Below are 26,244 nucleotides of genomic sequence, written 5' to 3' on the forward strand. Positions count from 1 at the left end.
GAAAATTCACAGCCTGCTTATGAGAGGCCAACATATGAATGCTCTTACGGCCATAACCAACCAACACCTGTCTGCCGAAATGGTGGTTAGATTTCTATGGAAAGAGAGTTTTATGGTTAATCAGACCCAAATGTCCTATGGAACGTGAAGCCAGAAATCAGATGTGGACTCAGTTTGGGGTTGGAGTTTCAAACCCTTCACTTTCTGACAGGAATTGTCTGGGCTGAATGCTCACTCCATTCTCTGGAATACCATCTACTGAATATCAAAGTACCTGACTGTCAAGAACATAAAAACATAAGAAATAGGAGCAGGAGTAGGCCATCTAGCCTTCAAGCGTGCCCTGCCCTTCAATAAGATCATGGCTGATCTGAAAGTCGTTCAGTTCCACTTACTCGCCTGCTCCCCATAACCCTTAATTCCCTTGTCAATCAGAAATCTATCTACCCGTGACTTAAACATATTCAATGAGGTAGCTTCAATGGGCAGATATTCACTACCCTCTGAGAGAAGAAGTGCCTCCTCAACTCTGTTCTAAACTGACCCCCTCCCTTATTTTGAGGCTGTGTCCTCTTGTTTACTTTCTAAGTGGAAAGAATCTCTCTACCTCTACCCTATCTAGCTCCTTCATTATCTTATATGTCTCTATAAGACCACTCTTCATCCTTCTAAACTCCAATGCGTACAGGCCCAATCTACTCAATCTCTCCTCATAAGCTGACACCCTCATTTTTAGTATCAACCTGGTGAACCTTCTTTGTACTCCCTCCAAGGCCAATATTTCCTTTTGCAAATAAGGGGACCAAAATTGCACACAGTACTCTAGTTGTGGACTCACCAGTACCTTGTACAATTGCAGCAAGACCTCCCTGCATTTATATTCAATCCCCCTCACAATAAAGCTCAACATTCTATTTGCCTTCTTGATCACCTGCTGCACCTGCAGACTGGGTTCTTTTACAATTCATGCAATTCATGTACTATCATTCCTTCCAAAGTGGATAACCTCTCACTTACCAATGTTGTAGTAAGAAGTCACATGACAATAAGAAGTCTCACAACACCAAGTTAAAGTCCAACAAGTTTATTTGTAACAAATGTCATTCGCTTTTGGAACTGGCAGTTCTTTTGTGGATGAGAGTTCTGATCACAAACAGGGCATATAAAAACACAAACTCAATTTACATGATTGGAATGTGAGTCTTTACAGGTAATCAAGTCTTAAAGGTATATGAGTGGAGAGAGCATTAAGCACAGGTTAAAAAGATGTGTATTGTTTCCAGACAGTCAAATTAGACAATGGTGGCAGCAACATATTCTGCCACTATTCCTTCTGAATGTTTCACCGTCCTTATGAGGTCTGTTTTGTAAATTGTGGGGCTTTGAATGACGTGACTTGTTGTGCTGTAAAGACAATATCTGGGAATTAACTTAAATTATTGAACTCAATTTTATCCTATTTTTTCCTCAGGATGCAACAACAACTTGCATTTTATATAGTGCCTTTAACTAAGTGAAACTTCTTCACAGGAGTGAAATTAAACCACGTTAAGTCATAATAAGAAGATACTGCATCTCTCACCGGCAGCAGCCCCACCCTCCGCGGCTCTTACAGCCGGGAGAAGGCGTGGCTAAATACGTCACGGGTCTTGTGGGCGGTCTGTGAACGGGAGATGGTAAATCTCGCGAGAGTCCCGCCGGAGCGGCCCGAGATCTGGGCGGGGTCACGGGGGTCAGAGTTCAATCCAGGCCGAGCTGGGTTCAAAATGTCCGCTAGGGCGGCAGCGATGTTACTGCCACGGTTGCCCATCTTTGCAGCGACTGCCTTTCACCGAGCACTGGTTACAACGGTGAGCCATGATGTGGAGATGCTGGTGTTGGACTGAGGTAAACACAGTAAGAAGTCTTACTACGCCAGCTTAAAGTTCAACAGGTTTATTTGTAGCAAACGCCACTAGCTTTCGGAGCTGGTGTTCGGAAGGAACGGCCAGTTCCGAAAGCTAGTGGCGTTTGCTACAAATAAACTGGTTGGAATTTAACCAGGTGTTGTGAGACTTTTTACTGTACAATGGCGAGTGACAGTGGATAAATCCACAGGGCTAAACACTCTTCAGGGGTGTTGTATTTGTGATCTGTTTGTCAAGGGGAAGCTTATTTTGTTAATGTTGCCTTTGACAGAAGTGAGGGCGGAGAAAGGTGAGTGAGGCTGCATTGTTTACCTGATGTAAAGAGTTCAGTAAAATATTAAAAAGGGCCTGAGAGTTCAGTAGGAGCGTCACATGGTCTCTAAACGTTAACTCTGTTTCCCTATCCACAGCTGCTATCAGACCTGCTGAGTTTGCCCAGCATGTCTAAAGTTTATATTTGTTTATATTGTCACAAGTAGGCTTAAATCAACACTACGTTGAAGTTACTGTGAAAATCGCCTTATTGCCACACTCTGGTGCCTGTTTAGGTTCACCGAGGGAGAATTTAGCATAACCAATGCATCTAACCAGCACATCTTTCAGAATGTGGATGGCAAGCAGAGCACCCAGAGGAAACTCTCACAGATATAGGGAGGATGTGCAAACTCCACATACATACAGTGGCACAGGCTGTGAATTGAACCCAGATTCCTGGTGTTATGAGGCAGCAGTGTTAACCACTGTGCTATTGTGTTTTTTTTCCTTATTTTACAAAGGGTTGTGTATTTTAAAGGTGCAGTGTTGCAGAATGTGTAAATTTATGTTGGATATCTTTGGTGGGGTGAGGGGGTCTATTTGCCCTATATTGACAAGATTTTTGGCTTTTTTTAAAGTTTGTTCTCTTCTCTTCACTACCTTCAATGATTGTGCTTTCTTTCACTCAAGATTTGGTCTTTAAGACATATATATATATATACACATAGCAGCTGCTTTAAATGAGATATTTAAGCTGAGGAGTGTAAAAGTCAGGTGCGGATGAATGAGCACCTGTTGACAATCACCAGGCAGGAGTATTATCTTCCAGTTGGGGAACACTTCAGCAGCCATGGGTTATTCAGCCTCTGATCTTCAGGTAAGCATTCTCCAAGGCAGCCTTCACAGCAACACACAATTGCTGAGCAGAAACTGATAGTCAAGTTCTGCCCACAAGGACAGCTTCAACCAGGATCTTGGGTTCATGCCACACTATTTGAAACCCCCACAACTTGCCTGGGCTTACAAAATCTCTCTAACTGTCCTGGCTGGAGACAGTACACATCTCTCTAAACTATGTTTAACCCTCTCGCCACTCAGATTGTCTACCTTTGAGACTTGCATTCCAACCATTATCTTGTAAATTGAGTTTGTGCCTGTATTTGCCCTCTTCGTGAGCACAAGTCCTCACTCGCCTGATGAAGGAGCAGTGCTCTGAAAGCTTGCGCTGCCAAATAAACCTGTTGAACTTTAACCTGGTGTTGTGAGACTTCTTACTGTGCCCACCCCAGTCCAATGCCAGCACCTCCACATCAGAAATTAAATATTCAGACCTGAGGGTTTATTTCAGTTAGAAGGGTTCTGTAGCTCAAAACACTAAACCTTAAACAAGATCAACCATGATCGTATTGACTTGATGGGCTGCCAAGATAATAGTCGGAATGCAAGTCTTAACAGGTAATTAAGTCTTAAAGGTACAGACGATCTGAGTGGCGAGAGGGTTAAACACAGTTTAAAGAGATGTGTACTGTCTCCAGCCAGGACACTTAGTGAGATTTTGCAAGCCCAGGCAAGTCGTGGGGGTTTCAAATAATGTGACAAGAACCCAAGATCCCGGGTGAAGCTGTCCTTGTGGGCAGAGCTGGACTATCAGTTTCTGCTCAGCGATTCTGTGTTGTCATGAAGGCCGCCTTGGAGAATGCTTACCTGAAGATCAGAGGCTGAATGCCCGTGACTGCTGAAGTGTTCCCCGACTGAAAGGTAACACTCCTGCCTGGTGATTGACTGGTGTTTATTCATCTGTTGTCGTAGCATCTGCATGGTCTCCTAATTTACCATGCCTCAGGATATCCCTTCCTGCAGTGTATCAGATAGACAACATTGACCAAGTCGCAAGAGTATGTCCAGTGTACCTGGTGGATGGTGTTCTGACGTGAGACGATGGCATCCGTGTCGATGATCCAGCACATTTTGCTGAGGTTGCTGTGGCAAGTTGGTGTGGTGTCGTGGTCACTGTTCTTCTGAAAGCTGGGTAGTGTGCTGCAAACAATGATCTGTTTGAGGTTGTTCGGTTGTTTTGAAGGCATGATGTTGGGGTATGGGGATGGCTTTGGCGAGATATTTATTTTCATCGATGATGTTAAAGGCTACAGAGAAGATGTAGCGTCTCCACTCCAGGGACGTACTGGATGATGAAGAGTACTCTGTCCGCTGTGACCCCCTGTTTGTCTTCTGAGGAGGTTGGTGCAGTTTTTCACTGTCATTTCGGAACTGTTGATCGATGAGTTGAGTACCATATCCTGCTCTTATGAGGACGTCTTTCAACATCTGTAGGTGTCTGTTGCAATCCTGTGTATATGGATGGCTTCTTTTGTTTAGGAACAGTGACCACGATACCACAGAACCTTGCCACAACAATCTCTGCAAAATTGCCTGATCATCAACATGGATGCCATCATCCCACGTGACAACACCATTCACCAGGTACATGGTACATACTCTTGCGACTTGGCCAACGTTGTCTACCTGGTACACTGCAGAAAAGAATGTCCCGAGGCATGATACGCTGGGGAGACCATGCAGATGCTACGACAGCAGATGAATGAACACTGCTCAACAATCACCAGGTAGGAGTGTTCCCTTCCAGCCGGGGAACACTTCAGCAGTCACGGGCATTCGGTCTCTGATCTTGAGGTAAACGTTCTCCAAGGTGGCCTTCACGACAATGCAGAAACTGATAGCCAAGTTCCGTGCATATGAGGACAGCCTCAGCTGGGATCTTGGGCTCGTGTCACACTATCTGTAACCCCCACAACTTGCCTGGTCTTGCAAAATCTCAGTAACTGTTCTGGCTGGAGACAATACAGACCTCTTTAAACTGTACTTAACCCTCTCTCCACTCGTTGTCTGTACCTTTTTAAGACTTCATTATCTGTAAAGACTCGCATTCCAACCATTATCTTATAAATTAAGTCTGTGTTTATGTATGCCCTGTTTGTGAGCAGAAGTCCTCACTCACTTGATAAAGGAGCAGCACTCCAAAAGTTTATGCTGCCAGATAAACCTGTTGGACTTTAACCTGGTGTTGACACTTTTTACTGTATTTAATTTCTAACAGAGTCCTCATTTTTGTGCTTGACATACAAGGTGTAAGTAACTAGTATGTATGAATCAATTGGAATTTATTGAGCAATATTTAATATATACCTAATAACAAGCAGCAAAGACAGCTTTTATCCCTCAGTCTTCCATTCCTCCCCTTTTTGGTCCAAATTCACTCCTGCTATTAGGTTTAGGACGTAATTCATCTCATATCATCCCACCTTTGCAATAACCCCCTGCTTTTATGAGTCATTAAAAACCAGAAACTTATATTAAACAGATGCACATTTCAATCCAGCTGCAACAAAGTCACAAATAAAGTCAATTCGCTTGTCAATGTAGTTTAACTCAAGCTTCACACTAAAACTATTAAAATCAAAAGTCACTTCCCTAACTGATCAAGATCCCCCTGTAATTCTTGATAACCTTCACTATCAATGTTACCTCCTAATCTAGCATCATCCAAAAACTTGATAACTGTGCCTTGCACATTCATACCCAAATAATTTATATGAATAACGAATAACAAGGGTCCCAACACTGACTCTGGGGCACACCACTAGTCACAGGGCTCCAGTCCAACAAACAACCTTCAATCACCACACTCTGCTTCCTATCATCAAGCCAATTTTGAATCTAACTTGCTAGCTCTCCCTGGATTCTATGTGACTCAACCTTCCAGACTAGCCTGCCATGCAGGACCTTGTCAAAGGCCCTGCTAAAGTCCAGACGAACAACATCTACTTTTGTACACTCTTCCATTCTCTTGGTTACCTCTTAAGAGTTTTTCAAAGAGTCATCAGATGTGACTTCACACGCACAAAGCTGTGCTGACTGTCCCTAATCAGATCTTGATTATCTAAATATTGGTTGACCCTGTCTCTCAGAATCCCCTCCAGTAAGTTACCCACTACTGATTCAGGCTCACTGACCTGTAATTCCCTGGCTTGTCTTTCCTACCGTTCTTGGACAAAGGAACAACATTAGCTACTCTCCAGTCTTCCAGAACTTCTGCCAGTTCCGGAAGACTGGAGGGTGGCTAACATTATTCTGTAGTATTGTGTGCCGTTCTGGTCACCACATTGCAGGAAGGATGTTATTGCTCTATTTTACTCATGTGTTGCCACAGCTGGGGAATTATAGTTATGAGGAGAGATTGGAGAACTTGGGGTTGCCTTCCTAGGAATAGAGAAGACTAAGGGGTGACATGATTAAGGATAGAGATGGAGTTGACAGGAAGTTCCTGTTTCCCAAGGCAGAGTTCAAAAAACCAGGGGCCATAGATTCAAGCTAATTGGCAGAAGAATTAGAGGGGTGTGAGAAAAAACCTTTTTTATGCAAAGAATGGTGGGTGTCTGGAATTCACTGCCTGAGGCAGAGACCCTAATTTTTTTTTAAAAGTACCTGGATTTGCACCTTAAGTGCTGTAAGCTGCAGGGCTACGGGTTGTGCACAGGAAGGTGGGATTAGAAAGAGGTTTGGGTGTCCTTTGCTGTGCATGGACAAGATGTGCTGAATGTCCCCTTTTGTGATGTATGTGGTTCAAAACCAAAAACAGGCTTGCTGCTGTTCTGAGCAGTAAGTAAAGAAATGTAGCAACTATGACTTTGGCCCTGTTGACAGATATGCCTCTGTTACAAAGTTGAATTAGTTGTGTCACTGTTTGTTTGTTTGTTCTTGTACAAAAGTGATTTTAAAAAAAAATTAGCTCATTGGCACAAAATACATGTTCAGGTGGGCAGGTACCAGTGCTGGATTATTTTAACATACAATGTAAAATTGTTATTCTACCCTGCTTTATGTCAAAATTAAAACTATTGCTAATTGCCTGAAGTTTCACTTTTTTGTTTGCCTTCACCACCACACACTTACAAACCCTTGAGTATATAACGCATATTTGTGTGTCAGCTAATCTCTTGTTTTCTTTGCGTAGCACGTAATGGCAGGTGGCTAACACATGGCATTGAACCAAGTGCATGTTGGAGTTCAAAGGGGAACAATTTTTTGTGTAATTTCAAACCTGAGTAAATGTTTGTTGGTGCTATTGGGCAGAGTTTAAACCTGGCAGGGGAATAAGAACCGTGAGGTAACTTTTAAAGAGGAAAAACAAAGAATTGAGCAAGACAGATAGCAGTAAGGTGTTGGGTAGGGTCAAAGTAAGAGGAAATGCAATAAGTCTAGATTAGGTTTGCTGTTACATCTAAGTAAGTACACAGTGTGGTAAATAAGGTTAGTGGGCTATGGACGCAGGAAGCAGACATGGGAAAATGATATGGTGATAATTGAAATCTGGATTGAAAAAGGGCAGGACCAGCTACTAAATATTGCTGGATACCAAGTATTCAGCAAAGATAGGAAGCAGGGTGGCTGCATTTATTAAGAAGAGCATTGCTGCTGTAGAGAGAGAGAGGATTTCCTAAAGGAGTAAAGGACAGAATGTATTTGATTAAAGCCAGGAACTAAAGAGGCACAGTGCAGTATACTTTATAGACTGCCAACTATTGGAAAGATACAGATGACAAAGATTAGCAGGTAAAACAGTAATAGAACAACAGACTGCCTTTAAAGAGGAGATTTGATATGTGTTCAAAATTAGGAAAAGTCTGGGCAAAGTAGATGGAAAGAAGTTGTTCCCATGGGCAGATGAGTCAAAGAACACTGATTTTTTTTTAAGGTGAATGTCTTTGGTTCTTTTGCTAATGTGAGGGGAAATCTCTAACGCAGTGATTGGTTGGGATATGAACTACACTGCTTGAGGGTGTGATCTGAAGAATGACGTTTGCAGGTTTATGGGGGAAAAGAGCAGAGGAACGGGACTATTGAGTTTCCTTGGCAGATGGGTCAGAGAACACTTGCGCAGGGCAAATGATCTTCTGTGGTGTAATCATTCTATGATTCTACTCTGTATGCTTAGAGGCTGTTTCGACAATTGGTTGTTTTTTTTTAGAGGGATATTTATGACAACATGATACAAGTGATGTTAAAATCTTCTAAGCAGTAAATAACACTGGAGATATTGACAGTTTTTTTTTCTTAATGTTATATAGACGAATGTGGCTGTGGTGCATTCTCTGCCTCAGGAAGTGAAAATTGTGGAAGTTGGAGCCAGAGATGGATTGCAGAATGAGAAGGTAAATTCACAATGTACCAAAACTTTATACAGATTTGAACCAATTTATTCTTCTTCGAAAAGTAGCTTTACTGCCTTCAAGGCTGAACTTAATTGTGTTGCCATTTTCTCAACAAAAGATGTACGATCAACAGTTAATGGCTTTTAAATGTTATTCCATTTCTTTGGTTGATTGCAATTTGGTTTCCAGCATGCAAATCTTATTTCTCAATTTAAGAGAATCTTAATCTCAACACATGCTATTTTTTTTTGGGAAAGCCATCAAAACAGCACTGGGGGAATCCAACTCACTTAGTGTGAAGAGCTTGCTTTACAAAGGTTGCCAAATTCAAACTTTCAATTGCAAATAATTTGTTTCTTTGAGCTCTGACAACAGGTTGTAAGCGTTTGGAAATTCACCTTTTCCATTTGATTAGGAGTTAATTGAGGAAATGGGGAAGATTGCAATACTGCACCAGTTTGAGGAAAGGTCATAGATAAAGGAATTTCTGTGCTTTCTAATAACTCTATCAACAGTGACGCTACAAATAAGGCCTGATCAGAGACCGTGTTCTAAAATGTCCATTTCAACGTTTTTGGCACTTTAGTAAGTAGATTGAGTAAGTTATCATTCTATTCCAACTAGAACAGGGTGCTGATGGCAGTATTGTTCCTTTTGGTATGAGAGGAGAGCCTTGTCCACAGTCTCTGCTCCTGATAATTAACAATGGGCCCTTTTTTGTGTGTGTGCCTCTTCCTGCTCTACTTAAGGGTGTGGAAATTAGATAAGGACAAAATTAAATTCAGCAGTAATGCTCATTAGAGATGAATGCCACTGATGAAATTGATTTCTCAAAGTTCATGCATGAGTAATCAACCCCACCTGGCATTTTCAGAATTTTTTGTTCTCTAGCTCTGGAAATGTTACAATTAGGTCAATAAAACTAAACTACTATAAGTAAATAGGTTATTTTTTATGGCTGAGATTGTTGACTAAACTTGAGGCAGTTGGCTGACCTGAAAGACAGTTACTTGAGACTTGAGCACCTTGGGGCATTTAATTTAAAGGCATTATGTAAGCTCAGGTTTTTGAGAGTCTTCTCATTCACAGTTGAGTTTGACATCTAACTCCAATGAAACCAAGCCTTTGGATGTAAGCTTTTTAATCTTATTGGGTTGAGGATAAGTGATAGTCCGGAAATTGGATCGAAAGCCTTAATTTAATATTTAAAAAGTGTTTTGTATCCATGCAAAAAGTGTAGATTATTTTTGGTTTAATTTAGTTTTGAAGCATTGAACCATTCTTATACTAACAAACACAAGCACAGATTGTATTGGTCCTACCGAGCGTGGAAACATGGTACAAAGAATACAAAGTCACGCTTCTGTTCAGTAAAAATCTGGAGACTGTTACTGAAATTAAATTGCCTTGATAACTGAGCATAATTCAACTTGCAAGCAAAGGAAAAGTCTCACTGTTGATGGATTTGTTGTTCAAAACCTCTACTGATATTTATTTCTGGATTTTATGTATCTCAGTTCAATACTGAATTTTTTTATCTTGCAAGTTGCCTACTTTAAATGCTTCTGTTTGCAGATTATTGTTCCAGCTGATGTGAAAATTAAGTTAATTAACCTTCTCTCAGAGGCTGGGTTGTCTGTTGTGGAAGCCACAAGCTTTGTCTCTCCAAAATGGGTCCCTCAGGTAAGCATGTTAGAAATTGGAACCAACTTTGAGTAATATGCAATTCTGTTTGTCAGGCTTGTGTTGAGCAGTTTGTGGACACAGACTCACAAGGGATACGATCATGATGTAGGATATATGCTACACTAACAGCTAATGAAGCACTCCCATTGATGCAGGACCTCAAAGTCTTCATGCACTCATCTGAAATCCTGTAGTGCCAGCTGGAACACACTCCACACAATACTACAAACAAATGACAACTCCATCTTTTGATGTTGCACCTTCCTGACTAACTGCAAATGTCATCAATCACAATCTGGTAACTGACCAAAATGGTGAAGTCCCGAGTTTCAACTTTCCACCAAAAATCTAGACAAACCTCAACTGCTTGAGGACAGGCCAGGAACGTTGTAGTCACTTGTTCCAAAGTGGGACATAAGAAACAGCTCAAGTAGTAATTATGGCCATCTGAATCAGACCATGACCGTATCCTGAATATCAGCCCTGAGAGATCTATTCCTGGTGGTATCACAGCCATTCACATTACCTCAGTTCAGACTTGCAAATATAAATACATTGCCACACTGTTTTAAAGGTAATGTTCATTTCAATGTAAATAAGGGTTAATATTGTCACTTCTTTTGTTCTGGGGGAAGGAGTTGGGGGGGTGGGGGGGGGCGGTGGCGAGAGGGGTGAGCGAGCAAACAAATTTGTTTACTACTGTCCTGTGTTTTGTTTACCACCTTTTTATGGTCCCACCATTGTCAACAGGATTTCCCACTGAAGGCATCCTTTGCCGCTGGGAAACTTGCAGTGGGGGGGGTGCACCATTGGTAGAACCGTAAGACCCCATTGATGTAAACAACAGCAAAAGACTTTTGCCCCTGTTTTTGTGTGGAGATCTTCAGTATTTAATTTATTTCCATATGTCTGAGATCATTGACTAAACTTGAGGCAATTCAAGATATGGGCATTGACCTGAAAGCCAGTTACTTGAGTTTTTAGCACCTTGGGACATTTTATTAATTTTAAGGCATTATGTAAACTCAGATTTTTGTTCAGTGTCACAGTATACTGCTGGAGGATACAGATTTTGGATACATTTTTGTCCTGTTGTTAATGTAAATGTGACAGTTGGTGCAAATATAAAATGGATTTAGCCATTTTATATATGCATTGAGTTCATTAGAACTTGGGAGAAAATATATCCGATGTTGATCACTTGTCGTCTTTTTTTAAAAGAAGACAAGTTCCCAGTGTCTTCAGCCAGTCAATTATATTCAAAGAAAAGTACAGCACAGGAACAGGCCCTTCAGCCCTCCAAGCCCATGCCAATCATGATGCCGTAACAAAACTTTAAAAAACTTTCTACCCTTACTCAATCTGTCCCTCTATTCCCTCCCTATTCATGTACCCATTCAGATGCCTCTTAAATGTTGTTAACATGTTTGCTTCCACCACCACCTTTTGGCAGTCACCACCTGATTGTCATTTCAGACAATCATCACTCTCTGCGTGAAAAATTTCCCCTGCACATCTCCCTTAAACTCCTCCTCCCCCCCTCCTTGAACCTGTGCCCCCTCATTCACAAAACCCTTCTAACTCTCTCTTCCTTTTTAAGATGCTCCTTTAAAACCTACCTTTTTAACCAAGCTTTTAATCACCTGAGCTTATGTGACTTGGTGTTAAATTCTGATTAATACTGTGAAATGTCTTGATGTTTTATTTGCTGCATTAAATGTGCAAGTCGTTTTATTGATTCCTTGTAGTTATTGTTGTGTTATTTTACTTTGGACATGGCACTTTGTGATGTTAGTCAGTTAGTATTGGACTGAAGCCCTGATGTCCTATCCAAGTGTTCTACATGTGCTGTGTAGATTATACTGTGTTGAAATGTACCTATTGTCTTTTTCTGCGTAGATGGCTGACCAGAAGGAAGTGATGCAAGGAATCCGGAAATATCCAAATGTGAGCTACCCGGTGCTGACTCCAAACCTGAAAGGGTTTGAGACTGCTGTGAGTGTCCATTCCTATAATTGCACTTTTCCATTGTTTACTTCATGGGCAAAGCTCCTTGTTAACATCTTTTTTTTAGGAGAATTCTAGACCACAAGCATAGCCTAAAATTATACATTACAGGATTTGTACAATAATCCTTTCTAGTGATAAACTTAACCTTGCAAATTAATTTAAGCTTTTTAGTAAAATACAAATGTTTGCATATTTGACATAGTAAACACGTAGATTATTTAGATATTTTGAATTCTGATCACAGACTGATCGTTCTGACAGGTGCAAACATTTTTAAATAAATGCTCGCTAAATTAAGTGGAATAATAAAATCTTGCAATGCTAGAATAACACAACAGTACCAGCAGAATGCATTAGGAGAAAGACAAGTTTACATTTCATGTGTAATCCTTCAAGGCTCCTTGTGAGAGCACTTATTATGGCCAGTGAGTAAATGCATCATCATAAGTCACTGATGATTCAGACAAAAAAAATTTGTTCCTTGTCTGAGTTAAATCTCATTGGTGGTGAATTTAGACTGTGTGCTAAAAGTCATTTCAGTCCTGATTGCTTCCTATCAAACCATCTGCAAACTTTGGAATTTGTTTTAAAACAATGCCTAAAATCTGTACCCTCCAGCAATTTGCTGCGATACTGGACTACACTTGGTTCAGTAGTGTAGTTTGCCAGATATGTATAAGATAGAAAATAACAACCTGCCTTGCATTGTTAAGCTTATATGCTCAAGCCTCCAGGTAAACCTTCTGTTCTTTAATCCAATATTTAAAACGTGGGGCAGCATGGTGGCACAGTGGTTAGTCCTGCTGCCTCTCTCAGCACCAGGGACCTGGGTTCAATTCCTAGCTTGGGTCACTGTCTGTGTGGAGATTGCACATTCTCCCCATGCCTTTGTGAGTTTCCTCCACAGTCCAAAAATGTGCAAGTTAGGTGGATTGACCATGCTAAATCACCCCTTAGTGTCAGGGAACTAGCTAGAGTAAATGCATAAGGTTGTGGGGATAGGGCCTGGGTAGGATTGTGATTGATGTAGACTAGATGGGCTGAATGGTCTCCTGTTGCACTGTATGATTTGACAAAAAGCATTGAGGGAAACATTGCTTTTAGTGGCAGGAAATTTTTAATATCAAATATAAACATGCAATGGGAATTTGTTTGCTTCTGTTGAGGTAGTGTTTCAGTGGTTTGCATATTCATCTCTACTTTTGTAAATGAGTTTGTTTTTCATTTTGATTTTCAATTTCTTCTTGATTTTAGATTGGTTTATTGATTTAATGAGCAGATAATTCTTTTGTTCCATAGATAATTATATGGACTTTGAGGTGTTACCTCAGTTTCTCTTGGCGTAAGTCTGCTGAGTTTTTCCAGCATTTCTGTGCTTTTCAGCATCCACAGCATTTTGTTTTTATTGTAATTTCTCTTCTTTTGCACTATTTGTTAAAGTTTTGTGTAGGTATACAAAGTCTTCGTACTCTTTATTGATGTCTTGCAAATTTCTTTTCGTGTATCTTCTCACCCGTGCTCATTCCCTTTGGGGAATAGTGGCTGAAGTGGTGGAAGGATTCTCGAGGTGATTATAGGAACATAAGAATTAGGAGTAGGGAAGTTCAAGCCTGCTGTGCCATTCAATCAGATCATGGCTGATCTCTCTCGTGGTCTTAAATCCACCTCCCTGCCTGTTCCTCATATCCTTCTTTCCCTTTTTTTAAACTAGAAATATGTTCATTTCCCTCTTGAAACCATTCAACAATTCAGACTCTGTCACACTGAGGCAGCAAGTTCCACAAATTCTTCACCCTCTCAGTAGTTCCTCCTCATCTCCATTTAAAATCTACCACTTTGCAACTCATACCCATGGCCTCTTGTTTCTAGATTGTCCCATAAGAGGAAACATTTAGCCTACATTTACTTTATCAATCCCTTTTTAAAATTTTAAATACTTCAATCAGATCCTCCCTCATCCTTCTAAACTCCAGCAACTACAAGTCCAAACTGTTTAAGGCTAATGAACAGCATTATGAATGCTTAATCCTGGAGTTAGATCTGAACCCAGACCTTCTGGTTCAGAGGTAGGATTGCTACCACTGTGCCACAAGAATTCTCTCCTGTAAATTAAAATGTGTACTTTTGTAGTCATCTCTATACTTGTTTGATACTTTCTTGAGGAAAAGTACTGGGAGTTCCCTGAGGTGGAATTTTTGATGTCTGTCTTAACTGGATTAAAAACCTACTTCATTGGATAAAACCTAATGTAAGCTGCATTTGTAGTATAGCAATGAATTGAAAGATACCTGAACAGTTCAGAAATTGTGTTTAGTAGGATTACTTGACCATTTTAATTGCATTCAATCACCTTGTCCTTTGGGAAATTTTCTTTCTTAATTTCTTGATTTGATTATAATTAAAGCTGTTTATTATTTTGGCCTGTAAAATTCTGGTCTATTTGATAATGGTCAGAAAATGTCATAACATCACACAAGACTGCACCACATTCAGTAATGGCATTACACTTAGCCCTTCAAGTATTTTAAGGGCAGATTATGCGGAAGATGTAGTTTTCAGATGAATAGAAGCTGCTGCAGAATTACCAAATGCAAACAGAGTTCAGCTATGACATTGCAAAATCTTATTCAAGATCATTCCTGGATTATAAATATCCGTAAAATGCAATTTACTCAGATGATTATGGCTTTTTAAACATTTGACAAATTCAAGGTCAGCTTTGATCTCAGAAAATGCTGGAAATGCATTATACATTCCTAAATTTTGAAATGTCAAGGGATGGGTTAGAAACCCATCTAACTTGTGGTTAGAAACTAGGTAGTCCCTTTTCAGATTTTGCAGGACTGAACAAAAAAAGGGACAAGCAAAAACTATTAGGCGTAGAGTTGACTATCGTGCCTCCTGTCACAGTCAGTTATTAGAATTTGGTATTGCTGTAACTGCCTCTTCCCAATTTTCATAATTAGATTATCATATGTGACTAATTTTCTTTATCAATGAACTCTGTGGATTCATATTTTACTGGGATCAGGAGTTTGTCTGCATTGTCCCGTTTTAGTGCATCTCTCATGAGTACCATAATGTACTGTTTCTCACAGCTCCAAGCAGGTGCAAAAGAAGTAGCTATCTTTGGAGCTGCCTCAGAAATGTTCAGCAAAAGAAACATTAACTGTTCTATTGATGAGAGCCTACAGCGATTTGAAGAGGTGATGAAAGCAGCAAAGGATTCAAGCATTCCAGTCCGAGGGTATGATTGCAAATCCTCATTCTGATGTCACAAAACATTTTTTTGTATTCTTCTGTTGATGAGTTTATGCACTGCATCACAGGGAAGCTGCAAATTACTTTATTTTCCCAAACATTTTAGCTATTAAATGAATCAGATGTACATCCTCAGCTGATATAAGTGAAGATTTGAAAATATACAAGGAAAGTTGTTGAGTTCTGGTAATCAGCCCTTTGTTACAAGTCGTTTTTTTTTATTTCCCTTGAATGAAGACAATTACAAAATAATGTGTATTGTGGAATATGTTTATAGTCCTTTGAATTCTGGTAGATCAGCCCAAAATGGTCCTGCTTTGCTTGAAACATTAAATTCAGATGAAGATTTACAGGGCAGCACAGTGGTTAGCGTGCAGCCTCACAGCACCAGGGCTCTGGATTCAATTCTGGCCTCGGGCAACTATCTGTGTGGAGTTTGCATGTTCTCCCCATGTCTGCGTGGGTTTCCTTCTGGTGCTCTGGTTTTGTCTTACAGCCCAAAGATGTGCGGGTTAGGTTGTTTGGCCATGCTAAATTGCCCCTTAGTGTCAGGGAGGTTAGCAGGGTAAATATGTGGGCTTATGGGGATAGGGCCTGGGTGCGAGTGTTTTTGTTGCAAGCTCAATAAACCAAATGGCCCCTCTCCACACTATAGGAGTTCTGTGAATTCTTCTCTTGGTGTGGTGAACTCAGTACTTCAGAATCATGAGAATTGTTACAGTGCAGAAGGTGGCAAATTGGCCTATTATGTCTGGTACTGATTCTCCAAATGAGCATTTATCTGTGTCCCATTCTCCTGTCTTCTCCATAACCTTGCAGAATAATCACCACACTCTCAGGCATTCCGGACCCCAGCCACTCGCTCTACGAAAAAAGATTTCTGCTATTCATTTGCCAATCACTTTAAATCTGTATCCTCTTATTCTTGATTCTTTTTACAAGTAGAATGGTATTTTCCCCCCTCTTATCTGCCCAGACTCCACATAATTTTGAATAACCTCCATCAAATTGCTCAACCTTCTTTCCTCCAAAGAAAAGATCCCAGCTTCTCCAATCTTAACCTCCGTAGCTAAAGTTCTTCATACCTGAAACTATTCTTCTAAACCTCTTCTGCATCTCCAGTGCCTTCGTATCATTCCTAAGATCATAGAATGCCTACAGTGCAGAAGGAGGCCATTTGGTCCATCAAACCTGCACCAACTATAATCCACCCAGGCCCTATTCCTGTAACCCCATATATTAGCTCTTCTAATTTCCCTGACACTAGGGTCAATTTAACTTGGCCAATCAACCTAACCCGCAGATCTTAGGAGTATGGGAGGAAACCAGAGCACCCTCAGGAAACTCATACACAGAGAATGTGCAAACTCCACACACACTGACCCAAGGCCAGAATTGAACCCAGATCCCTGGTGCTGTAGGGCAACAGAATCTGGCACACAGAATTGTACACAATAATCCAGCTGAAGTCTAAATAGTGTCTTCTACAAGTTCAACAGAACCTACTTCTTCTTGCATTCTTGTGCCTTATTAATAAAGCCTAGGATATTATATGCCTTATTAACTGCTCTCAACTTGTCCTGCCACTTTGATAATTTATGCATATGTAAACCCAGGTTCTTCTGTTCTTACAAGCCCTTTCGCGTAATCTCCTTTATTTTGTACTGCATCTCCTAGCTCTTTTTACCCAAATGTATCATCTCAATTTTTTGCTGCATTGAATTCCATCTGCTACCCATCTGTTCCTTCCACCAACTTGTCTCTGTCCTTTTGAAGTTCTACACTATCCTCCTCATGGTTTACCATGCTTCCAAGTTTTGGATTATCTGTAAGTTTTGAAATTGTTACCTTGCACCAAGGTATAGATTGTTAATATCAGGAAAAGCAAAGGTCCCAATATCGACCCCTGGGGAACTCCACTGCATATCATCTTCTAGCCCAAAAAAGATCAGTTATTTCTCTCTCTCTCTCTCTCTGTTAATTTTGTATCCATGTTGCTACTGTTTCTTTTATTCCTCTAAGCTAAATTTTTTCTCAGTCTGCTATGTGGTACTGTATCAAATGCCTTTTGGAAGTCATTATATGCCATATCAGCATAATTGCTTTCATCATTCCTCTCTGTTATCTCTTTGAAAAAAAATCCAAGTTGGTTAAACATTTTTTTTCCCCTGAATAAATCCATGCTGGCTCAATTAACTCACATTTGTCCATGTGACTGTTAATTCTGTCCTGAACTGTTATAGTTTCTAGAAGTTTGCCAGAAAACTTGTACTTATGAGATATCCCTTTAAATCCAAAGCACTCAGCAGTGTTACCATAGAGAAGCTGGGACAATAGAGAGTTCAAAGAAATGTTGGAGGGACTGGATAAGATTCTTTTCTGTATTGCTGTTTTCTGCCACAAAGAGACATGAGTAGCCTTCCAAATATTACACAATCGTGATCGCCCCATTAGGTAAAAGAACTAGCAGAGCTTCGGTCTAACTTGATATGTGCAGTGAGGAAAAACTGTTACCGATAACCAAGTTAGATCTAATGATTGGGCACACGTAGGTAAGGTGAAACAAATATTGCTCATAAATAAAGCAGAAAATAGATTTCAGTTAACATTGAAACATGCAACTATATTCTGACCAATTACAAATTGGACTTCAGTTTAGAGTTTCATTATTAGCTTATCAATACTGCCTAGTTCCAGTTAGAGGAAGCTTGTACAGAAATGATCATTTTTCTCCCTGGACTGAGAATCGATTACATTAACTTATCTTTTGTATTCTTTCAGGTATGTATCCTGTGTACTTGGCTGCCCTTATGAAGGGAATGTTTCCCCTGTTAAAGTTGCAGAGGCAAGTATGGTGGGACTGAGGGAAGAGGAACACCCATTGAAATTTGCAGAAACGTTTTCCTTGCACCCAAGATCAGTAGATATTTTAGTAATTGCTACATGTATAAAATGAATACTATGATATGGAAATTAATTGTATTTTAAATGTGAAAGCAGATGTTATGTTCTCCTAATTTTTAGATATTCTACACTAAAAGTTGCACATTGCTAAATATTAAGATGCATTGCAGGATTAATGGAATTGATAAAATTACTGTTAAAAAACCGCAATCAGTCTTTCAGATAAGTTGAGTGTTTTGTTTTGTGTTTTTTTTGGTGTTGCAGGTAGCCAAGAAGCTCTATTCAATGGGCTGTTATGAGATATCCCTGGGGGATACCATTGGTGTAGGAACACCAGGCAGCATGCAGGAAATGCTGACAGCTGTAATCAAGGAGGTTCCAGTCAGTGCACTAGCTGTACATTGTCATGATACATATGGCCAGGCTCTTGTCAATATCTTTGCAGCACTGCAGGTTGGTTTTTTCTTAAATTAAGGTTTTGTTTTGAATTGGAAAGTTTTAGTAAAATTACTTTTGGATTGAGTTTCAATAATTTACAAGTGACTGATTTCACAGTTGTAATACGGACTTGAATTTGTACAGTTTGAGCTGCACCCAGTTACATGTTCACAGGCATACTCTGACTCAATTAAATTTCTGGCTTGCAGTACCTTAATGATTTGAGATTTGCTGACATCTGGCTAAAGTCCAATTTGCAGCATGTTTAAAATTTAATGTCTGGTTCATATTAAGCAGTGCAAAACTGGTCAAATGCCATAAGATGACTTCTATGATCAGTATGTCTTTTTCTTCCCCGCCCCCCCCCCCCCCCCAATACTCCAGTTAATAATTTTCTTGGAATAAAAACCAACCACTTCAGATTGGTAGTGAGATGCTCAAGGTATTCTTGCTAACCATGACAGGACAATGATTGTGATGGACAAAATGTCTGAGCTGGTTGTGTTGGCAGCCACTCAAGAGGAGGCAGAATTTATAGCTGAGAAAAATGTTTTTTTAAAAATAAGAGAATTTTAATCTTTAAATTACATCCATAATGTATTTTAAGAACTGTTTTTGAATTGTACAGCTAGAAAATGCTGGGGTGTTGAACAGAAGAAAGTTGTGAAACACCTTTTTTAATCATTGTCAGCAGATCATTTCAGAATCTGTGCAAAAAAAGGAATAAATTAGCACTAAGTTCAAAAAATAAATAACGGTTATAAGATGTACTTTGCTATCTATTCATTCTCGTGTATAAGATTTACTTATATTCCAGGTTGTCAGGTAAATTTATTTTGGCAACAAAAAGGAGGACAAATCCAATTTGGCCAACTACCATCACATCAAACTATTTCTGATTGTCAGCAAATGGTTGGAAGGTGTTGTTGACAGTGGTACTTAGCTGTAGTTACACAGCAATAAACTGTTCACTGGCACTCAGTTTAGATTCTGCCAGAGCCACTCAGCACTTGGCCTTATTACAACCTTGGTCCAAATATAGACAACAGAATTGAATTCATGAAGTGAAAGAGACTGGCCTTGACTTGAAATCCACATTTGACTGAATATAATATTGAGGATCCCGAACAAAACTGAAGTCAACAGACGATCAGGCTGAGGGAAAACTCTCTCCTGGTTGGAGTCGTACCTAGCACAAAGGAAGATGATTGCCAACAACCACAATTATCTCAATCCCAGGACATTGCTGCAGGAGTTCCTCAGGGATGTGCCCCATGCCCAAGTATCTTCAGCTGCTTCATTGGTTACCTTTCATCTTAAGATCAAAAGTATGGATTGTTCACTGACTGCATAATGCTCCACACCATTCACAACTCAAGATACGAAAATAGTCCATGTTCATATGCAGCAAGGCCAAGACAACATTTAGACTTGGGCTTATAATGGCAAATAAAATTTTGTGCCAGACAAATATCAAGTAATGACCATCTCCAACAAGAGGGAATCCAGTCTCCTCCTCTTCACCACCACGCCACCCCCCCCCCCCCCCCCCCCCAATCCAGGGCCAAGCAGCCCATTTAATCCATTTGATTTGCACTTCATTCCCCACCTTAAACATTTACTCACTCCCTCCACTACTAATGCACAGTGATGGTCTGTGCTATCGACAATGCATTGCAGCAACTCACCAAGATTCTTTTGACAGCAAGTTCCAAAACCCACGACCTCTATCACCTAGAAAGACAAGGGCAGCAGATGCATGAGAATACTATCAGCCATGCAAATTCCCCACCAAGTCACTATCATCCTGACCTGGAACGATATCACCGATTTTTTTTTTTTTGTTTTCACTGTTGCAGGGTTGAAATTCCTCCCTAACATCAGTGTGTGTGTGTGTACCAACATCTCACAGATTGTAGCGGTTCAAAAAGACTGTTTTCCACCAAGACCTCAAGGCCAATTAGAGATTAGCAGCAAATGCTTGCCTTGCAAGCAAGAACAAACTTAAAATAAACTAGTGTCGAGGGAATGAAAACTTGTGCGTTCTGTTCACCATCATTTGGTGGCTTTTATCAGGCATCCTGGCAAGTTTAGTAGTTTGTGAGTTGAACTGTACCTTTGGTGACTACCACAAAAGCAGCAGGAAAAATGACAGGTAACTGGTTTTACTGATTTTTTTTTTTGCCCCATTTGAAATTAAATTGTTCCCCTAATCTTTGTTACCCTGGATATGGGGGGCTGGTTATACTCTCCACCACTAACGCAATTTTTAATGTTCAGGAAATGTGCTGCTATACTGGGATTTTCCACTTGTTTTTCAGATGGGAATCTGTACAGTGGACTCATCAGTGGCTGGCTTGGGTGGCTGTCCTTATGCTGAGGGCGCATCTGGAAATGTGGCAACTGAGGATGTAGTGTACATGATGAATGGGCTTGGAATTCACACGGTATGTATGGCCTTTAGGGAACTATTTCATTCTTGTTTTAACTTTTCAGGTTATGTAACATGTTGCCAAACAATACAAGGTTTGACATAGTGCAGTTCAATTCCTCAGTTCATGTAACTGTAAACTGGTGGAAAGATCTTTCTAATTTTACATAGCTTCCCTTGCAACTTTTTGCCACTAATTAGGCTCTCCTGCTGGTTACTTATCTGCAGTGTCATTCATTGCACATCTGAGATTATTCTGCATTATTGGATGTGATCTGTTATCCATTTTCCCTAATTCTTCCACCACCTACTGTGCCTGTCATTCTAGCATTCAGGTATTGATGTTTTTAAAATGAACTATTAGTCATTCTAGGAGATGTAACTGACAGTCAATGAGCCAAATCAGAGGAGATGGCTTGAAGCTTGAAAGGAACCATCGAATAAACACAATTGTAACAAAATTTCTGACACTGCGATATTCAGGAGTTAACTGAATTTTGAACAGAATTTATTCCTGCTGGTTTACACACGATACATAATGAATCATAGAATCCCTACAGTGCAGAAAGAGGCCATTCAGCCCATCAATTCTGCATTGACAACAATCCCACCCAGGCCCTATCCTGTAATCCCACATATTTGCCCTGCTAATCCCCATGTCACTAAGAGATAACTTAGCATGGCCAATCTACCTAACCTGCACATCTTTGGAGTGTGGAAGAAACCGGAACACCCAGAGGAAACCCACACAGTTATCCAAGGCCAGAATCAAACCCGGGTCCCTGGTGCTGTGAGGCAGCAGTGCTAGTCACTGTGCTACCCAATTGGCTAATAAAAGGAAGCAGTAATATTTTTAATAAAATATAAACGCATTAGGTGGGATTTAATCAGCTGGACGAGCAGCAGAAGGCAAAGACAAACCCAACCAAATTATTGTAAAATTGGACATCACTTACTGAGTAAGGACAATTAGTTTGACAAGCCAGCAGCTGCAAAAACATGGGTGCATTGATTAGTTGGGACAAGACTGAGGGTTAGTTTTCACTTCCCTCAACCTTATATAACTACATACAACCTGAGCTGTCTGTTTTTAACAAAAGTTTTATATTCTTATTTTCCACTTCAGTATTTTGTTCCAAATCCAACACAAAGATAGGCTGTTGATTGCCTGTTTTTTCCACAGCAATCCAACGTATCTTAGTTGAATTCAAATGGCCAGAATACCTTCTCAATTGGTTCTAATAAGTAAACTTTCACCTCTTGTGGTTCAGAGCATGAGTAATTTGGGATGTGACATGTGGTAAATGTAGTACATTTAAGAGAAGGATAACTTTAGCTTTAGATTCCCAAATCTCACTATCACTGGAGCTTCCTTTGTGTTATTTCTGAGAATGTCAGAGATTGATTTATTGTTCTGATTAATGAACAATTCCACTAGTATTGTGCAACCACCACAATGGTAGAAAGAGAACTAAATGGACATTGCTCTTTTTAATCAAATAATTACTATTATGAGTTAATAAAACTTTTTATTCTCTTATTTTTTTAGGGAGTGGACCTGCAGAAATTACTGGAGGCTGGTGCATATATCTGCAAAGCCCTAAAGAGGAGAACCAGCTCCAAGGTTGCTCAGGCATCTTGCAAATTATAATAATCAGTAAACTATTATAAAATAAATGAGTACTGTTTTTAAAAAAAATCTCCAGCCTAAATTTCCACCTTCCCCAGCCTTTTAAAAGGAATTATTGACAGTTTTTATTATTTTGCTCTTCTATTTTTAAGTTTGAATCTCATTCAGATGAGAAAGCATGATGCAAATGCAAAAGCAGATATTGATCATGCTGGAAATCTGAAATAAAAATCGAAAATGCTATAGAAATACTCAGGTTTGGCAGCATCTGTGGGGAGAGAAATAAAGTTGACCTTTTGGGTCAGATAATGCATAAACTGTTTTCCAGAAGTTATGAGTTAATTAGCAGGGCCATTTCAATGGCTGCCTGATCACCCTTGGTACAATCCCTGAGAGAGGGTTCTGTAAACTAATTGTAAATGGTATAAATTAACAAAAGAGAATTTTTTTTAAGATTGTCTTCCTATTCCACCCAAAGTGAAAAAACGAAGTTCAGAAGTTGATGTACAGTCCTCAGAAGATTATGCTTTTCCGTGAATACAGTCTGACCCTATTCCCTTGTTGTAATTTGGTGTATAATATTGGGCTTGAATTCTAGCTGCAGGTATTATCTATCTCACATAGGTGTTTTCTTTCAGAAATGCCCCTCATTTGTACTTGTGCTTTTCCTTCTTTATTGCAAGTCTCACTGTGTCAATTCATCTCCTGCAGAGCTTCCACAAAGGTGTTCCTGAATGAACAGTTTATATCAAGTCCGTAAGATTATACGAAAATTGTCACATTGTACGATGGATATAAGATTCTGAGGGTATAGACATGATTAGGAGGAGATGGTGGTGTAGTGGTAATGTCACTGGACTAGTAATCCAGAGACTTAGGTTAATTATCTGACAACATAGGTTAACTAAATTAACTAAATCTGGAGTTGAAACTATTCTCAGGAATGTTGACCATGCAACTATCGTCAATTGTTATAAAATCCCATCTAGCTCCCTAATGTCCATTAGGGAAGAAATCTGCCATCCTTGCCTGCTCTGACCTACATGTAACACCAGATATATAGTTGACTCTTATTAAGCCATTTCGTTCAAGGGCAGTTGCCCGTACCTATCAAAGAATATGGTCCAGAGTGCAGTTCCCATTAAATTTTACTTTGAGATTATTTGAATCAAAATAATGTAGTTTTTCTACATTTCTGAATGAAAGCTAAAGAATAAAAAATATGCAAATATATTTAATTTCTAATGAACATCAGTTAATTGGTCATGTGTAATTTGATATTTTTACAAAATATTTGTTAAAAAAATTACTAATTTAACTCTGATGCAAAGCTGTAGATATTCTGGTGTGATTTACACTATCTACTGTTCTGAGACTTGAAGTGGAAATTAAACTCAAAATTATAATTCACATTGTATGATTCAGTCACAGAAACCTGCTGTCTTATGATACCAACTGAGAATAGTTGGGGGCTATTCTCCCCAAAAAATTCTAAGTGTCAATCTGCGTAAAAACGAGAGTAAATCCTGCTGTTTTTTCCTGCTGGAGTTTCAAAATCGATCTCCCACACTGTGCACCAGTGTGATATACCTGAAAAGCCTGTGGGCGAGGCCTATTCCTGCTGGAGTGTCTGGCAGCATAGCACTTGAGCGGGCCCCTCAAACAGCTTGTTCTCAGGCCTCCAGATGCGTTTGGGTCAGCCTTGACACCACCCCCGCCGCCCCCACAACAATTTATTTCTCCTGGCTGGCCTCTCTCCCTCTGTCACCCAGACCAAAGTGCAGAGTGGCAGAAGGACGCACTGCCCAATTCCTGGAGGGGGAATTGTCACTTTGCCCCTTGGGCAGTGCCCAGGGGGCACCCCCTTACCCCTGATCTCCTGGGGAGAGTCTCGATGGACCTCCATTCACTTCAGCGGAGTCAGGCCACCAGTTTCCCCCAAGTGGGGGAAACATTCTGGTGGAGGGAGGGAAGAGATTCTAGTGGGTCCAGTGACTTCAGTCCTGGGCCCACTAATTACATGTAAAATATGTTCAAATGAGAGTTAACACAAATTCTACAGCTCCGTGCCAATTTCTGGCATGGAGCCAATGGCACCGGAAATCCAGCACCCAGAGACTTGGAGGCCATAGCCTCTGCTTGGCAGGCTGGGAGAATCACCCCAGTTATCATGTTTTGAAATTTCAATAGACTATTGTATAGTTTTAATAAGTGCCTCATACCAGCTGTAACATTTTCCTTGATCTATTACAAACTGTGGTAATGCTTACTTGTCCACCTTAAAATGGTTAATCACAGTTCTTCCAGTATCTGTTATGATATTCAGTTATCATTTGTTGTAAATAAAATGTTTGATTTTTGCACCTGTTAAATGTATGCATTCTAATTATTTTGAAGTGCAGATTATGTTAGTATGATGTTGTGTTACTGGGCTAATAAAAGAGACTAGTAATGCAGAGAATGTAAATTCAAATCTCATCATGCAGTATGTGAATTTTGAACTCGATAAAGATCACATTTCTCTAGAAATAGAGCTACTGTCAGTTATTTTAAATAAACATGAAGCCATTAGAGTTTTTTTTTTAAATAGCAACTTAATGTCTTGCAGAAATAATCTGCCACCTTGGCGTTTGTGCAACTGCAGTCCTACATCAACTCTTGCCAATCATCTGAAGTGGTTTGCAAGCCACTCGGCTGTATCATACTCTTACAAAGCGAAGAAAGTCTTCTGTTTATATGGTTCTCACGTGACCACAGGTTCCCCCAAAACGCTTTACAGCCAATCAAGTGCTTTTGAAGTGTGGTCAGTGTTTCAAGAAGATAGCACATACTACCTTCTCACAACAGCTCCATGATTCATAATTAATGGTTTTGCCAAGGGCACCCATAACCTGCAAATGAACTTGGGAGAGTGGTGGGGAATGGTCTTTTGGAGAAGAAAATGTTGTGAAAAATTAATCGTACTTTATGACTTCCAAAAAGATTAGTCTTGACCCAGCAATTTTAGGTCTTTTCCAAACACTTATTTTGAAGTTCTGCTATGTTTAATTATGAAATTTTAAAAGATTTATTTGGAATAAATTGGAGAAAACATTTAAATTTCTTATTTTGTGAAATATTTTAGATTCGAATACAGTAAACTGTTAACTTGCCTAAGCTGCACATGTTTTTAATTGCAATGCACAGAAAACACAGCAATTCTTTAAAGATTGCAGTGGTTTATGGCTGTGCAAACTAGTTAGAGAACAATTTTGAGAACTAATAAAGACATATACATTTACTTAATATTGTGATATGTATCATAGAACAGCTTAAGCATTGTTTATTTAGCAAAAGGTAGCAATTAAGTTCTAATTTCAGCTATTCTGCTTAAATAGCGAGAAGTCTGTTTTTGTTTTGTTCACTCCATAAGGACAGGAAAATGTCATTGAAGCCCAAGATCAGCCATGAGCATATTAAGTGATGGAGCAGGCTTGACTGGACACATGGTCT

At 39.8% G+C, this 26,244-nt stretch overlaps 1 protein-coding gene across 1 annotated transcript; it reads left to right on the plus strand.

The window, feature by feature from the left end:
* The first annotated feature begins 1,740 nt into the window (after positions 1 to 1,740).
* On the plus strand, positions 1,741 to 25,281 carry hmgcl (3-hydroxy-3-methylglutaryl-CoA lyase). The gene is made up of 9 exons (XM_080211344.1): positions 1,741 to 1,850; positions 8,309 to 8,392; positions 9,968 to 10,075; positions 11,978 to 12,073; positions 15,187 to 15,335; positions 18,131 to 18,194; positions 18,518 to 18,706; positions 21,013 to 21,138; positions 22,672 to 25,281. The coding sequence occupies exons 1-9, from the start codon at positions 1,767 to 1,769 to the stop codon at positions 22,771 to 22,773; spliced, it is 1,002 nt and encodes a 333-aa protein (XP_080067470.1). The 5' UTR covers positions 1,741 to 1,766; the 3' UTR covers positions 22,774 to 25,281.
* The last annotated feature ends 963 nt before the right edge of the window (positions 25,282 to 26,244 follow it).

Source organism: Carcharhinus amblyrhynchos, chromosome 24 (assembly GCF_965287045.1).
Source record: "Carcharhinus amblyrhynchos chromosome 24, sCarAmb.v2.hapA, whole genome shotgun sequence".
Classification (NCBI taxonomy): Eukaryota; Metazoa; Chordata; class Chondrichthyes; order Carcharhiniformes; family Carcharhinidae; genus Carcharhinus; species Carcharhinus amblyrhynchos.